The following is a 13,550-nucleotide window of genomic DNA, read 5'->3' on the forward strand; positions in this document are numbered from 1 at the left end:
AACAGAGCAGCAATCAGAAGTCTTAAACTGCAGTGGCTGTGTCCTGGTCACAAGCTGCTCTGCCATAGCCTAGCAAAACATTAGAGTAATGTCTCCACCTGGTGGAGGATATGTGACTTACAGGACAGCATGATTGTCTCAATGAAAGACAATTCTACACAAAAATGTAGAATAACCAGGTTTAATAAAATTATCAAAGTGACAAAGTAGTTTCTCCTTTTTCTTCAGCTGGTGTGCATCATTCATTTTGCTGCAAAAGAGTAAGAACATTGATTAAATAAATGCATGAACTGTAAGCAGTAATAAAAAAAATAACAGAGAAACAACTTGTTATTAAGTGCACCCTAAAATAAATGAACCTGTTATGGGATTGTAGATTAACATGAAAGTAGGTGATCTGGAGCGAAATGTTGGACTTGTTAATATTTCACCTCAGTTCAGTCAATCTGTAAGCTGTTACAAACTTCATATGTAAAGAGAATTACACAATTCGTTTATCAGTCCTTCATAATTTCAAGATTACGATGTAAACAGTAGTTTGGCGTGAAATGCTCTGTTCCAGACAAACTTAGCAATGGAAGTGACATACCGCAACTATAAACGCTGCCTCTTTATTGAAAGAAAATCCGGGCTGACCAAAGAAAGAGCTGTAAAAGGGGCCTATTTCAAAGTCAGAAAATATTACGTAACAGTCTTGATTCATTAGAGTTGAACACATTGCTAAGTAAGCCAGGCCTCAATACCCCGGCTCTGCAAGTGGGCTGATTTGGGAAGAGGGAGTCTGAAGCTATGCATCAGATAGCGAAGGCCGTGGAAGAAAGCAGGTATCAGTGCTAGGATAAATGCTAAAATTCTAGCCGACCGGTTTACCACTTCTTCAGGTAGCTAACAGCACACAGTACAGTGCTAAAAACAAGGTTATGCTAGGTCATGCTATGCAGGGTGGCTTAATGTCTAGCATGTTTGCCTCTCACCACTGGGTTCATGGGTTTAACAGCCTACCTGGGTGGAGTTTCCATATTCTCCCTGCATCCGTGTGGGTTGCCTCTGGGTATCCCCGTTTCCACACACAGTCCAAAAACATGGAGATCAGGTGTCTAAAAGTCTAATACTGGGCTATTTTATTGTGAACCAGGGTGTTTTTTTTTTTAACCTGGTGTGTGTGTGAATGAGTGTGTTTGTATGTGTGTAAATGCGTGTATGTCTGTATGCCCAGATATGGATTGGCAATGTGTCCTGGGTGAACCCCCCAGCACTCAATGCAGTCCTCCAGATGGACGGTTGTATCCGACTGAGTGTACACCACGCACAATTGGCGGCAGCTCCTTGCTAGTGTGTGTTGGTTGAGTGTTGATTGTGTAGCGTGAAAAGATTTTTAGGCCGCAATTCTCACAGATATTATATAACGATACCTAAGATATAGTGGTTTTGGATGTCAGATGTCTGGTTCCTGTCACCAACACTGTGAACAACTGTGACTCAGTAGGTTTCTCCAGAACAGAGCAGACCAAACTACCGTGAATAATGGTAAAACTGTGGAAAGCCTTAGTGGACTATGGCATGTATTAGCAAAGCTAAAAAAGACAGACCTAAAGCCTTTGAAAGACAAAGGCCAACCCATCACATCCATCACAGGCACACCACTAAGAGAAATAGTTTACCAGTAAAGCCCGTCCTCTGGTCTCAATGGGTAACAGGACAGTCCCGACAGCACACAAGCAACATGCCACAGAAAATGGACACAAGGCTAGCAGCACAGACTTGGACATTAAAACCTGAGACAAACACAAACACACAACAGAGCAATTACTCACAATTACTATTACAATTACTTTCAAGGTGGCCAATTCAAACTTACTGAGCTTTGCAACAGTACCTGGGCTATAAAAGGTGCAATCATCCCCCCGATTCGACTGAATGATGTGCAGAAGCCCATTCCTATAGAGCGCACTGATGTAGGGTAGACCTGGAACAACATGCCAGAGCAACTCAACATACATCTCAGCAATTTTTCCTTATATTACTGTAACTTACACAACTTCACACCCTCAGAAAACTGGCAAAAGTCCAAGAACTTAACACTCCAGATTATTGACTCTAAATGAAATTGCAGTCTGCTGTGGCTCACCTCTGCAGTGTAAATATAAACCACATTAAAATTCATTGAGACCAGTGAGCGAAGAAGGAAGAGCAGCACAGTGAAACCAAACCTGCAAGAGAAAAAAAAAAATCACAGCAATACAACAGTGTAACAGAAGAGGGCAGTATAGAGTGGGGCTATATTGTCTGTAACAGCAGTGTAATATTATGACAGGGCCACATTTCTATGATCTTAAACAGTCAAACATTTTGACTAAATGTTGAAGAACAGTTAATCTAGGAAACACAGGTCTGATATGATTCCTTTATTGAATAGTTTAGGGGGGAAAAATCAGTCATACACAACACCCACCAATCAAAATTACCCTGCATAGCTAAGAGCGGTAATAGCAGCCGTTGTGAAGCCTGAACTGTGTCCTTTTGTTCAGTTTTACAGACAACATTAAGTCACACAATGTCAGAAACCAATTACGGAGGTCTATCTGAGATCAGAGATGAGTAGCATGGTGGCTTGGAGCTCTAGGCTATTGATGTGGGTTTGATACCCGGGCTCGGCAAGCTGTTGGGCCCTCGAGCAAGGCCCTTCACCCTCTCTGGTCACTAGGTTCAGGGAGGTGCATTTACCGTCACGGTCTGTGTTTTCACACGTGGGTGGGTGGGTGCGTGGGTGGGTGGGTGCGTGGGTGGGTGGGTGCGTGGGTGGGTGGGTGGGTGGGGTCACTGCACGGATGGGTTTAAAGGCAACACAATGAATATGGTGAATATGGTTGTCTTGTCTTGAGATCAGTTTATAAAGCCCTGGTCTACTGGTTGTAAATATCTAAATCTCAGATTAACTAAATTTAGTCCGGCCCAACTTAAATCCAACAGAAGAAACAACAAAAGAAATGGTAAGAAAAATCTAACAGATTTTTTTTTATTAAATTAATCACAACAACTATGTATAATAGAATCATAAAAATGAGTAGACAGGGGCTTTGTAGCACATTGAGATAGCTAAGTGTTTGCAGAATGCTAACTTATGGGGAAATAGTGTAAAATATTTACATTAAAATATCACTTTAAATGTGCCCCAGACTAGAAACCTATATTTGTCTTGGCACAGTTGAATAAATCGGAGTTCAGTTCATGGAGTTGGCACAGACAGGATAGCAGCGCTATCTGGTGAGACTTAAAAACGATAGATGTTAGAAGATATTATATGCAATGAAATTATCATTAAAAGAAAACCATGGTTTCATTTTAAGTCCAAATCGTAGGGTTATAAATTGGGAGTGTAAAACCTAATTTCTTTGGCACAACTAAAGCCAGACCAATTCTATACAGATGACAAAGACAAAGACAAAGAATGCATTCTATGGCATCTTTATGGACAGTTGAATTCCAGCTGCATTGTGATACTAATCATCATGTTATACATATACACTATATGTACAACTGTTTGTGGACACCCCTTTTAAATAAATGCATTCAGGTACTTTAAGGTGTCTAGTCTCTGTAGAGAAGCATTGACAATAGAATATGACTCTCTGGAGCAGATCAACATGAACATATTGGCACCATGCCTAATGCCAGTAGAACTGTTCTTTTAGGATGAGTTGTGGAATTGGAAATGAGGTGGGGGGTGGTGATCATCTAACATACTGACCTCACTAACGGTCTTTCTAACAGTTTTATCTGACAGCAATGCTCCATAATCTAGCAGAAAGACTTCCCTGGATAGTGGAGACAGTTACTCAAACAAAAGCAGGATAAGCTCATTTTTAATACTCTTGATTTGGGAAGAAACAAGGAATAAGCAGATGTCCCAATATTTTTGTCTATATAGTGCAGCTTAGTATGCTAAATAATGTATTTGGTAAATCACAGGGTGCGTGTACTTACATGGTAGTGCAGACATTAACCAGCATGAAGAATATGGCGGAGAAAACAAGCAGAATGACCATGCTGCACTTCCGGCCCACCACGTTCAGCAAGCCGATGTTCAGAGGGATCACTGCAGAGAAAACACAACAGAAATCACCAATTCAACACAAAAATGTAACGAAGCACTGTAATGAAACAACCCCCTCCCCCCTGCCTCCGCACATCTTAGTGTTTACTCTGCACACCCCCTATGACTAAGAAGGGCATTATCAGATATGCAAAATATCAAAATATATATATTGCTCTAGATTCCATGTTGATATGGGACATTTCCAGAGGCGTAGCTATGGGTGGGGTAAGGAGTTGCAAATGGTCATTTAAAGGTGGGTAATATAGCACATATGTAGTGCAGCTAATTGTAGAAGTGTTGGTGAGGTCAGGATGAGACTGAGTGACGCACCATTACTCCAGAGAATAGAGTTTCACTGCTCCACAGCTCAGTGCTGGGGGGCTTTATACCCTTCTAGCCCACGCCTGCTGTTAGGCATGGTGTCAGTAGGTTCATGTTTGTCTGCTACAGAAAATGTCCTATTCTATTGGCAGTAGTTGTCCACATTTGGAAGGTAAAAAAGGAACTGAAAAAAAAAAAACATCCTGCATAGAAAAGGAGAATGGGAACTCACATGCCACCTCTCCCAGGCAGCTGATGAGGAGGGTCTGGTAGTCTGCCATGTTGAAGGGGATGCAGTAGCACAGCGCCTCTGCCTGGTTGTGTTTGATGTTGTGCTCTGCATCAGCATCCGTCACACACAGCAGGTTCTTCTCCAGCAGCTCTGAACTGCTCAGCACTGAGCCATAATAGGAGAAGGAGGCCACAAACCTGCAGAGAGACAGCCAGGGGTAAAGAAGTGAGAGTGATGCTGGTGGAGGCTATGCTGTTGCACTGACTGGAGATCGATTCAGCCAGTCTTTCAATAATGTAACAGTAGTGCTGTGTAATTGACTGGAGGTCAACTCAGCTAGTCTTTTAAGGAGTGCAGTATTTTTACAGAAGTTCTATGCTTTGTCTGCAGGGAAAGGTTTTTACACCTCTAAAGTTCTGTCCTAGAAGTTGGAGCATGTTCTGTTTTTACCATCCCAAATACACTCAATGATCTGGAGGTCTGGGGTAGTCTATTGTACTGGGAACAGTAGCAGCTTTACCATGAGTACCACAGCAGCAGAGACGTTCTCCTGAAGGTTGGGCTGATTAGGGTGGCCGCGTTTCCTCTCTCTTCCTGGAAACACACAACACAGCCAAATACAATCCACTGGATATATATGAGTTTCCGAGTGCATGTGTGTGCCTGTGTCTGTGCACGCATATAAAAGAGCTTACACACCACTATAGGTTCCCGTAGCTCCCCATCTGGCAAACTGGCTCCATTCATATTAGCGATCCATTTCAATGTGGCAACAGCACCTTCTACGTTACCCGCTGAGACCTGGAACCTCGCTGATTCAGGTATGAACTAAAAGAAAATATAAAAAGAAAAAAAAAACATCAAATGACAACTTCGGCTTATAATTATTGATCGATTATCTACTCCTTAGCATGGTTTGGCAGCTAAAGTGTATAAAGCTAAAGCGAGAGTCCTAAAAAAGGGGACATGATTAGAAGGCCACAAAAATAGCTCAGTGAGACTTTTTTTTTTAAAACACTGTGCTCAGGAAGCCATATAGTATAATTAAAAGATCCTTCCCTCTCTCTCTCTACTCAAAGTCTGACCTGCTTCCTTCTGGTCGATGCCAGGGAAGAGCCAAGATGAAAATCCAGTACACAGTGATGAAAAGCCCAGCAAGGCTGCTGACCCCAATACACTCATACCAGCGCAAAACACACTACCATGCCACTACCTGCGTCAGTGCTGTGCTGAGAATAGTCCACTATACCCAATAATGCACTGGGCATGTGTCCCCTTCTAATTAATGCATTCAGATACTTTAAGTTGCACCCACTGCTGACACAGATGTGCAAATACACATGCACATGCACACACATGTGCATACAAAGCCCCCAGCATTGAGCTGTGGAGCAGTGGAATGGTGTTCTCTGAAATTATGGTACTCCATCCATACTTTGGGATGAGTTGGGGAGTAATGCACAGATTAACTGTGCATTAGGCTTTTCTAACACTATTGTGTTGTATGTTTGATTTGGTAGCGAGGCTGTGTGAGGCCAAACTCCCCCATAAATAAAAATGCCACCACCAACACTAGGAGGGTGAAGACTAGCACATGTCTCCTCCAACACATGTGAAGCCAGCCACTGCCTCTTTTCGAACTGCTGCTGTATGCAGCAGCGCTAGGTGGCCAGCACACTTGGAGGAAAGAGTGGCTCCACAGATGCCTGTGATGACCAACAACACACTAGGAGTGACGTGGGGAGTAAGTGCCATCAACACAACCCAAAAAGAGCAAAGCCAATTGCGCTCTCTCTAACTCGGACTGCTGATGGCATGATCCTAAGCTCATAGCGGTCTACTCGACCACTCAGAGCACCCCAAAAACAACTTAAATTATGCAAATTATTTAATGTTGCTTATTAATACAATTTAATCTAGCCTATAATATCTGTCAGTGTGGGTTCACCTGGAACAGTCCAAGGAGTATGAGGCTAGGGATGACGGAGAACCGAATCATCCACCGCCAGCCCAGTGTGGGCACCACGGTCATGCCCAGAATGATGATGAGTAACGATCCGACCATCCAGAAGATCTATCAACAGTTAAGAAAGAGCAATGGGTCAACACAAGCAGAATAACAGCATTATTCCACCACAGAATAAGACCACTATTATATCAGTCCACTGACTCCTCACTCACAGAGGCAAGAGGCAGCAGGAATGCTCGGTGTTTGGCGGGAATGAACTCAGTCTTCAGCACAAACCTTGAAGACAGAGATTAGATGAATCATAGCCTGCTTTAGACATCAATGACACATCAAGACACACAGTTCTTGCCTGTTTGAGGTCGGTGAAAGACAGTGAAAAACAAGTGTGTAGATAGAAATGATTTCATAATAGGTTCATTTGTGCCTGAGTGTGTACGTGTGTGTACCCTTGCGATGTGGCTGCTACTCCACAGCCCACCATGCTGCGCAGGAAAATAAACCAGCCGTAGGACGGCGCGAATGACGTGAGCATAGAGAAATACGCTGCCCACACAAAGCCTCCAAACACCACCTGCATGCACATGCAAACAAACACCCACAAACAAGACACATGCAGCATAAATGACTGGACACAAACTCCAGCATCAACTAGCATCTTTGAAAATGGATTAATGCTGTTAATACAGTGGCATGCAAACATTTGGGCACCTTTACTCAAAATGTCTGTTACTGTGAACATGGGTGCCTTATTTGGGCCTGTGACAGGAGCCCTAAAAATTTAGTAATCAGATATTTTGGCAAAATTGTTAGAGTTGTGGGGCCCAAAATCCCTGGCAGCGCCCCTGACTGTGAATATTTCAGTGAGTAGAAGATAAAAAATCTCCAAAACTCATGAAGTTAAAGATGACACATTCTTTTCAACATTTAAAATTAAGATAACAAATAAGATTATAGTAGTATCTGTTTGGTACAACTTAAAGTGAAAAAGAAAAGGAGAACCAAGCAAATGTATGACCACCCCAACAGATTTGAGCTCTCCGATAACTTTTTACCAAGGTCTCTAGTTTGTTAGGGCTGATGTGTGTTTACAACTGTTGTTAAGAAAGGCCAGGTGATGCAAATACTTAAGGCTTTATAAACTCCTCTCAAACCTTGTAGCAGCAATCTCAAATCCTCTACGCAGCTGGCTTACACATTTTGGAACTTTTGGAACAACTAATTGATTCCCACAAAGTAGGAGAAGCTATAAGACGATAGCAAACCGTTTTCAGGTAGCGGTTTCCCCAGTTCCAAATGCACTGAAGAAATGGCATGGTCAAGTTGATTGACTTGGGAGACCAAGAGAACTTTCTGAGACAACTGACTATGATTGCGAAAAATGATCACATATGGAGTTGTGTTGCACGGTTACACCTGCACAAATATGACCTTCATAAATTAGTCAGTAGAAGAACATATTTCACTGGTAGAGAATGGATTCTGGAAGCAAACATGACTTTGTCATTCTGCTTCTACAGCAGAATAATGATCCTAAACACACCTCAAAATGCACAGTGGAGTACCTCAAGAGGCGCAAACTGAAGGTTTTGCCATGTCCCTCAAAGTCTGACCTAAAAGAGCCGTGCATCCAAGACAGCACAATACCTAGAAGCACAGAGCTTCCTTTGCACAAGTGTGCAGAAATCCCCCAAACAAAAACTGAAACACTTTGGCTGGTTACAAAAAGCATGTACAAGCTGCGACAGTGGACAAATGAGGTATTACTAGGTATGGACCATGTAGGGTACCCAAACTTTTGCATGCCACTGTATATTCAAAGAAAATAGCTGTTTCATACTAACAGGCCATTCATGCTTAACTAACTAAATAAAGAGCGGTAAAGAACAGTGTTGATGGACAGAGTTGATGAAGGCGTTAATGTGACTGACCTTCCAGCGGCCGTATTTGTCTGCCACATATCCACACAGCACCCCGCATACCATGAAGCCAAGGAACACCATCTAAATACACCCACCCATACACACACACACAAATTCACAAACATATTCAATAAAACATGAAACAGTATCCAGGTGTAAACTGCCTGTAAAGTGTTTATTATAGACTATGTCTACAGTATACATGAGTGCAAAAGCATGCTGATCTCTGATTGGTTTAAAAAAAAATCTCACCGTGGAGACCAGGGCCACTTGCCAATCCTCCAGACGCCACTCACATCGAATCTCAGGAGAAACCACAGCCAACAACATGATCTCCATCGCCTCTACAATCTGTATCCCACACACATGCGTGAGCGTACACACACAGTAAACTAACAGCAAGTGTTCTATGAAGTGCACAGGATGACTGAAACAACAGACAATATTTCAGTGGAGAGAGAACACACACGAGCACAAGGTAAAGTAAACGTCTTACGTTAGCACTGCCCATTATAACAAAGAGTAGAATGTGAAAGCGGCCAAAGCCGATGCTTTCCACCGCCTCCTCCACACTGTAGCACTTCTGATCTGAGAGAACAGAAAGGGGCAAAGCAGAAGTCACGGGGTCAGAGGATGCTGATCAGAAAAACACACACAGGACAAATCTGCACAAAGCCTTTTCACTTCTTATAATTCACTTGAATTACTATATACAATTTGCACACTTAATTACATTGTGAATAAAAATAGACACGACATAGACAAAAATACTACACTACAGGTGACAAGACTGGATGCAAGCCTAGATCTCACGCTGTCTTTCTTAATCTGCGTTCTTGAGGACTTGTGAAACGTCAAAAAATGAGTACAGTTCCATTCAAAATGCCCGGATATGTTCTTGCTCCTCTTGTGTTATCGAGAATGCATTAGGAGGTGACTTGTGTGGACCTGGGACAGCCAAATATCCCAGAATGCATTTCGCCCCATGCTACCGCTTCAAGCGCAGAATGATCGTACATGTATGTCGTAAATGTATGTCCTCGTGTCCTCGTACTGCCAATGTTGTACTACTAGCCCAAAATACTATGCACTGTACTGTACTGTCCTAAACCTAGCAAACATTACTGAAAAAATGGGGACTTTTCTCACCATCATCCTGCCTCTGCTACACTGCTGTCAGTAAAAGTGGGCAAATTTTACACCCCAATTAATTAATATTCCGTTCAGTAGTAAGCTACAATAAAAATCTATAAATATTGTATCATTCTGAAGTACTCTATGGTATTTATAGCTATTCCTAGCACCTAGTAGTAGTAGCATCTGAATAATGTATAAATGATAGAAAGACAAGAGAGAGACATTAGCACCTGTGCAATGGAGCAAGTGGAGAAGCTGCACTCTCACTTTTCCTAGATTGGGGGGCATGAGTGTCGCTGTAATGCAAAAAGCCTTGTATCTTATCTTCTATTTTATACTTTTTAATATAATGTCTTAAAAACACTTTTTTTCTTTATATGGTGTCCAAATTTCATGATGAATGGACCAATCACAATGCTCCAAAAATCAGGTATCCTCAGAGTCTCAGAGAGCATATTAGCCTCGCTCACTCTGGGTGGGTAGCATGGCCCTCCCTCTTCCCCAACACTAAGCGTGATGCTGGTCAGTGCAGGCCTCTGTTAGCTAATGTAACAGCATGGGCAGTTAATGCCATCCTCTCTGTGTGTTCAGCTGTCCAATGATGTTGCGTTAGCGTCAGTTAGAAAAGATGCAACTGACTTTCACGTGTCTCGGAGGAAGCACATGCTAGTCTTCACCCTCCCAGCACTGGTGGCATCGTTTCATAGGGGATGTCCTCACTACCGGGCAGGAATTGGTAAAATTTGGAGGGTGAAAACTGAAAATTGGATTCAAATGTTTTAAAAAAGTGTCCATGATAAAGTAATACTAAATTACAGACTTGGCAGAATTGCTGGTGCACTTTCCAACTGTGCAGTGACACCTTCAACAATATACAGATACAGAAATATACAGAAGACAGGACAGGCCGCAAGACAGGCCAAAAAAACCCCCCAAAACTATTCAACCAGACGGAAAAACAGACTGGGAGACTGACCACTAACCCATAGCCCCTTTTTGCACAGACCCCCAGTGCAAAGACACATATTACATGCATTGATGCAATACTTTGCCAGAATCGTGCATTCTTGTGTATTTTAAAATGATAATTCTCTCATTTCTATATAGTGATACATTAGTGAGGACAGCTATCTACGTTTTACTCATTTACATTCAGCTACCAGCCTTTCTTTCTGCTTCATTATCTGTACTGTACTCTTTTTATTGTCAACTAAAAGAGAAGAAGATCTAATAACACACTGTAAGTATGCTGTTAATGCTGGACACACTACAGATTTGTCTGATACTTGTGAACTTCTCCGCAACTTCCTATTTTGACTTGAGGGTGGGTTACAGCTACCCCGTCCATCTCTAGTCGCGCTCACCTTGCCCACCGTTGGCTGTGCTCTGCGCTGCATGTCTCTTGCCCTGCTCGTGCTCGTTCTCTTGCGGCTGCTGCGGCTGCGGCTGCGGCGCCTCCTCCTCCACCTCCACCTCCTGCAGCTGAATGGCGTTCACCAGCTGAGTCTTCATAGAGCTCCTGCGCCCTCCCGCCATCATCTCCCTCACTCACACTGCCCTCAGACGAAAACCTGACTGCAAACAGGAACAAGCAATACACCTTCCCGTGTGATTTGCGGCTGTGGCCCTTGTTCCTCCTCAGACTACAGCCGAACACAGGACACACAGAACTCAGGTGTCATATTAGCACCAGAGCTATAATTAATTAATAAATAAATAAATAAATAAATAAATAAATAAATAAAGTCTATTACTTCCTTGAAAAAGCTTCATATAATCACAGGTGAACCTAAAGTGCTCACTGGACTGAGATCAGCTCTATCACTCCAGACTTTTACCACCAACCAAAACACTCCAAACACCAAAAGCGCTGATATGCAAACGATGCGTTCAGGAAACACCGGAGTCCAGTAAAAACCCACAGGGGCCACCCACCTTCTTCAAGGAGCTACGAAACAAGACAAGATTGTCTCTGGAAGTGTTCAAGAAAATCCCGCTTCAGCTTCATCTTCAGTCACCCATTTCTTTCAGGACCGAGCGCAATGTACCTGCCGACAGGTAACTCGCGTCACTGGGCAGCAGGCGGAGGCTGGGCTGGGCTTTAAAGGGACATACATGGAGCTTTTCATCGGGATCCAGTTACTGTAGCTCATTGTGGGGCTGAATGCACAGGGCTGGGCTGAGCTGAGTTGTGGTGGTGAGGAATTAGATATCTACAGGTGGAGTGAAGCTGTAAAACAGGTTCCTTTAAGCCTGTCTGTCTTCGTCTGTCCAGCTTTTCCTCTCTGCTAACCGGAGTGTCTGGAACAGCATGCCGCAGGGCCCCTTACTAAAGAGGGCATGGAGGGAGAGGTGGAGCACCTTCTTAAAAAAAATACACAGACCCCTCTAAACCCCCAGAATCTGGACAGGTAGCTAGCTAGTGGCTCTTGATAGCTTTATTTTTTTTTTTTTTATCATTTATTAAGATGTTAGGAGATTTGTTAAATAGGTTATTTAATTGCATTTAATAGAGAAAGCACGGTGCGTTTTATTAGTTACTATTAGTAACTATTAGCTATTAGCTTATCTTATGTGTAATAACCTGCCCGGCACCTCCTTCCCTAAAGGTTGTCTTTATTAGAAATAAAAGCTGAAGGCCTGTGTCACTGCCGCGTGTTTATTGTGGAGCTAGCAGATAGCTAGCTAGCCTGCCTGTTCCTCTGATGTATTACACCTCTGAGGCGTTAACTAGCCAGTCCTACAGGGCTCTGCATTTTCTCTGTAGACCTACCGGGTGGTGTAAACCTGGGGTAAGGGCTAAAAAGTAAGTAAAAGCACTTTATTCATGCCGAATAAAATATCAGATCCCTCACTTTTAATGGAAAGCATAAATAGTTTTCGCCCAACGTGGGGCTCGAACCCACGACCCTGAGATTAAGAGTCTCATGCTCTACCGACTGAGCTAGCCGGGCGTTGACGTCACGCGGCAAGATTGATCTCAACTGTTCAACACAGACAAACTAGTCTGTAAAACTCCTTATTATTCAGATTTTTAGAAACTCTTTTGTCTTAAGAAAGATTAATATTCTTAAAACAATATTTGTAAAAGCTTATAATAACCTCACGCTGGTCTACACTGTAAGTTCAAAAGGCAAGCGACTAAAATGCAGTTTAATTAGCATTTAACGAGAGTAAAAACTGAGTGTTTTTAGTTATTATATATTGTTAGTGTCTACATTAGAAATATAACGTCTTTTCTGAGTTTGGCCACATGAATCAGATTTTCCTAGGACAGTTTTGTTCGTGTTGGCTGTTTTCTCCACCGCCACGTCTACATTTTCTATGCTGTAAAATGCAGCACGCTATAAAAGTCTACATGAGAGAGAAGTTTTTGTTTTAAGAACTGTTTATGAACATTTATGAACCAACATCGTCCTAAGAACTACCTTAAATTTATTCTGAGTCCCAACAAAAAGTCTGCGTCTGATTCATGATGTGTTTTTAAGAGATTTTGAGATGTTTGCAGATGTTTTCTTATGATGATGGTATAATGATCTTATTGTCCTGGTAAAGTGAACAAATCAGTCCCAAATAAGAAAACATTGGTGAGTGTCAGACTCAGGTAGTGAACACTGCATAAGCAGGATTAAAGAAGATATTTCTTTTTTTAAGAGCAGTTGGTGAATAAGGCCCAACTCCTTATTGTTGGTCATTTTAAGTTGCTTCTGAGGAAAGCTTTTGTAAACCTGGCCTTTGGTGAACACAGAGCAGGGCAAGTCACAGTAAAGGCCGGTAAAGCAGTGGAGTAAACATGTTTACTCTGTCTTGTACTCTGTTGATCTAGGTGCGCTCAGTCAACAAGGCATTTTCAGCAATCCACTTCACAGCAGGTGT

General features: G+C 42.5%; 1 protein-coding gene and 1 non-coding gene across 4 annotated transcripts; both read right to left on the bottom strand.

Annotated features, from left to right (window-relative positions):
* Positions 1-178: 178 nt before the first annotated feature.
* svopl (SVOP-like) lies at positions 179-11,672 on the bottom strand. 3 transcript variants are annotated; one of them, XM_072673937.1, is made up of 16 exons: positions 11,610-11,672; positions 11,039-11,249; positions 9,034-9,125; positions 8,790-8,888; positions 8,547-8,618; positions 7,065-7,189; positions 6,831-6,894; positions 6,598-6,723; positions 5,349-5,477; positions 5,170-5,243; positions 4,650-4,846; positions 3,985-4,096; positions 2,129-2,210; positions 1,877-1,966; positions 1,662-1,775; positions 179-250 (listed from the first exon to the last, which is right to left on the bottom strand). In XM_072673937.1, exons 2-16 carry the CDS (start codon positions 11,211-11,213, stop codon positions 239-241), a joined length of 1,563 nt encoding a protein of 520 aa, XP_072530038.1. In that variant the 5' UTR covers positions 11,214-11,249; positions 11,610-11,672; the 3' UTR covers positions 179-238. The 3 variants fall into 3 exon arrangements, with proteins under 3 accessions (XP_072530038.1, XP_072530037.1, XP_072530039.1); XM_072673936.1 differs by lacking the exon at positions 179-250 and having other exon boundaries at positions 1,633-1,775; XM_072673938.1 differs by lacking the exons at positions 179-250; positions 7,065-7,189; positions 9,034-9,125; positions 11,039-11,249; positions 11,610-11,672 and having other exon boundaries at positions 1,633-1,775; positions 8,790-8,869.
* Positions 11,673-12,555: 883 nt separating this feature from the next.
* Positions 12,556-12,628, bottom strand: trnak-cuu (transfer RNA lysine (anticodon CUU)). Its single transcript has one exon. It is a non-coding gene; the product is annotated as a tRNA-Lys (tRNA).
* Positions 12,629-13,550: the final 922 nt, after the last annotated feature.

This window comes from Salminus brasiliensis, chromosome 2, assembly GCF_030463535.1.
Source record: "Salminus brasiliensis chromosome 2, fSalBra1.hap2, whole genome shotgun sequence".
NCBI lineage: Eukaryota > Metazoa > Chordata > Actinopteri > Characiformes > Bryconidae > Salminus > Salminus brasiliensis.

What these genes read in the sequence shown, in the direction of transcription:
- svopl (XM_072673936.1), bottom strand. Translation starts at nt 11,213, where the DNA reads ATGATGGCGGGAGGGCGCAGGAGCTCTATGAAGACTCAGCTGGTGAAC. An exon ending in GTAGCAGCCACATCGCAAGG is followed by an intron (nt 6,895 to 7,064) that starts GTACACACACGT and finishes TCTGTCTTCAAG; the next exon opens with GTTTGTGCTGAAGACTGAGT. An exon ending in TTTATATTTACACTGCAGAG is followed by an intron (nt 1,967 to 2,128) that starts GTGAGCCACAGC and finishes ATGTTGTTCCAG; the next exon opens with GTCTACCCTACATCAGTGCG.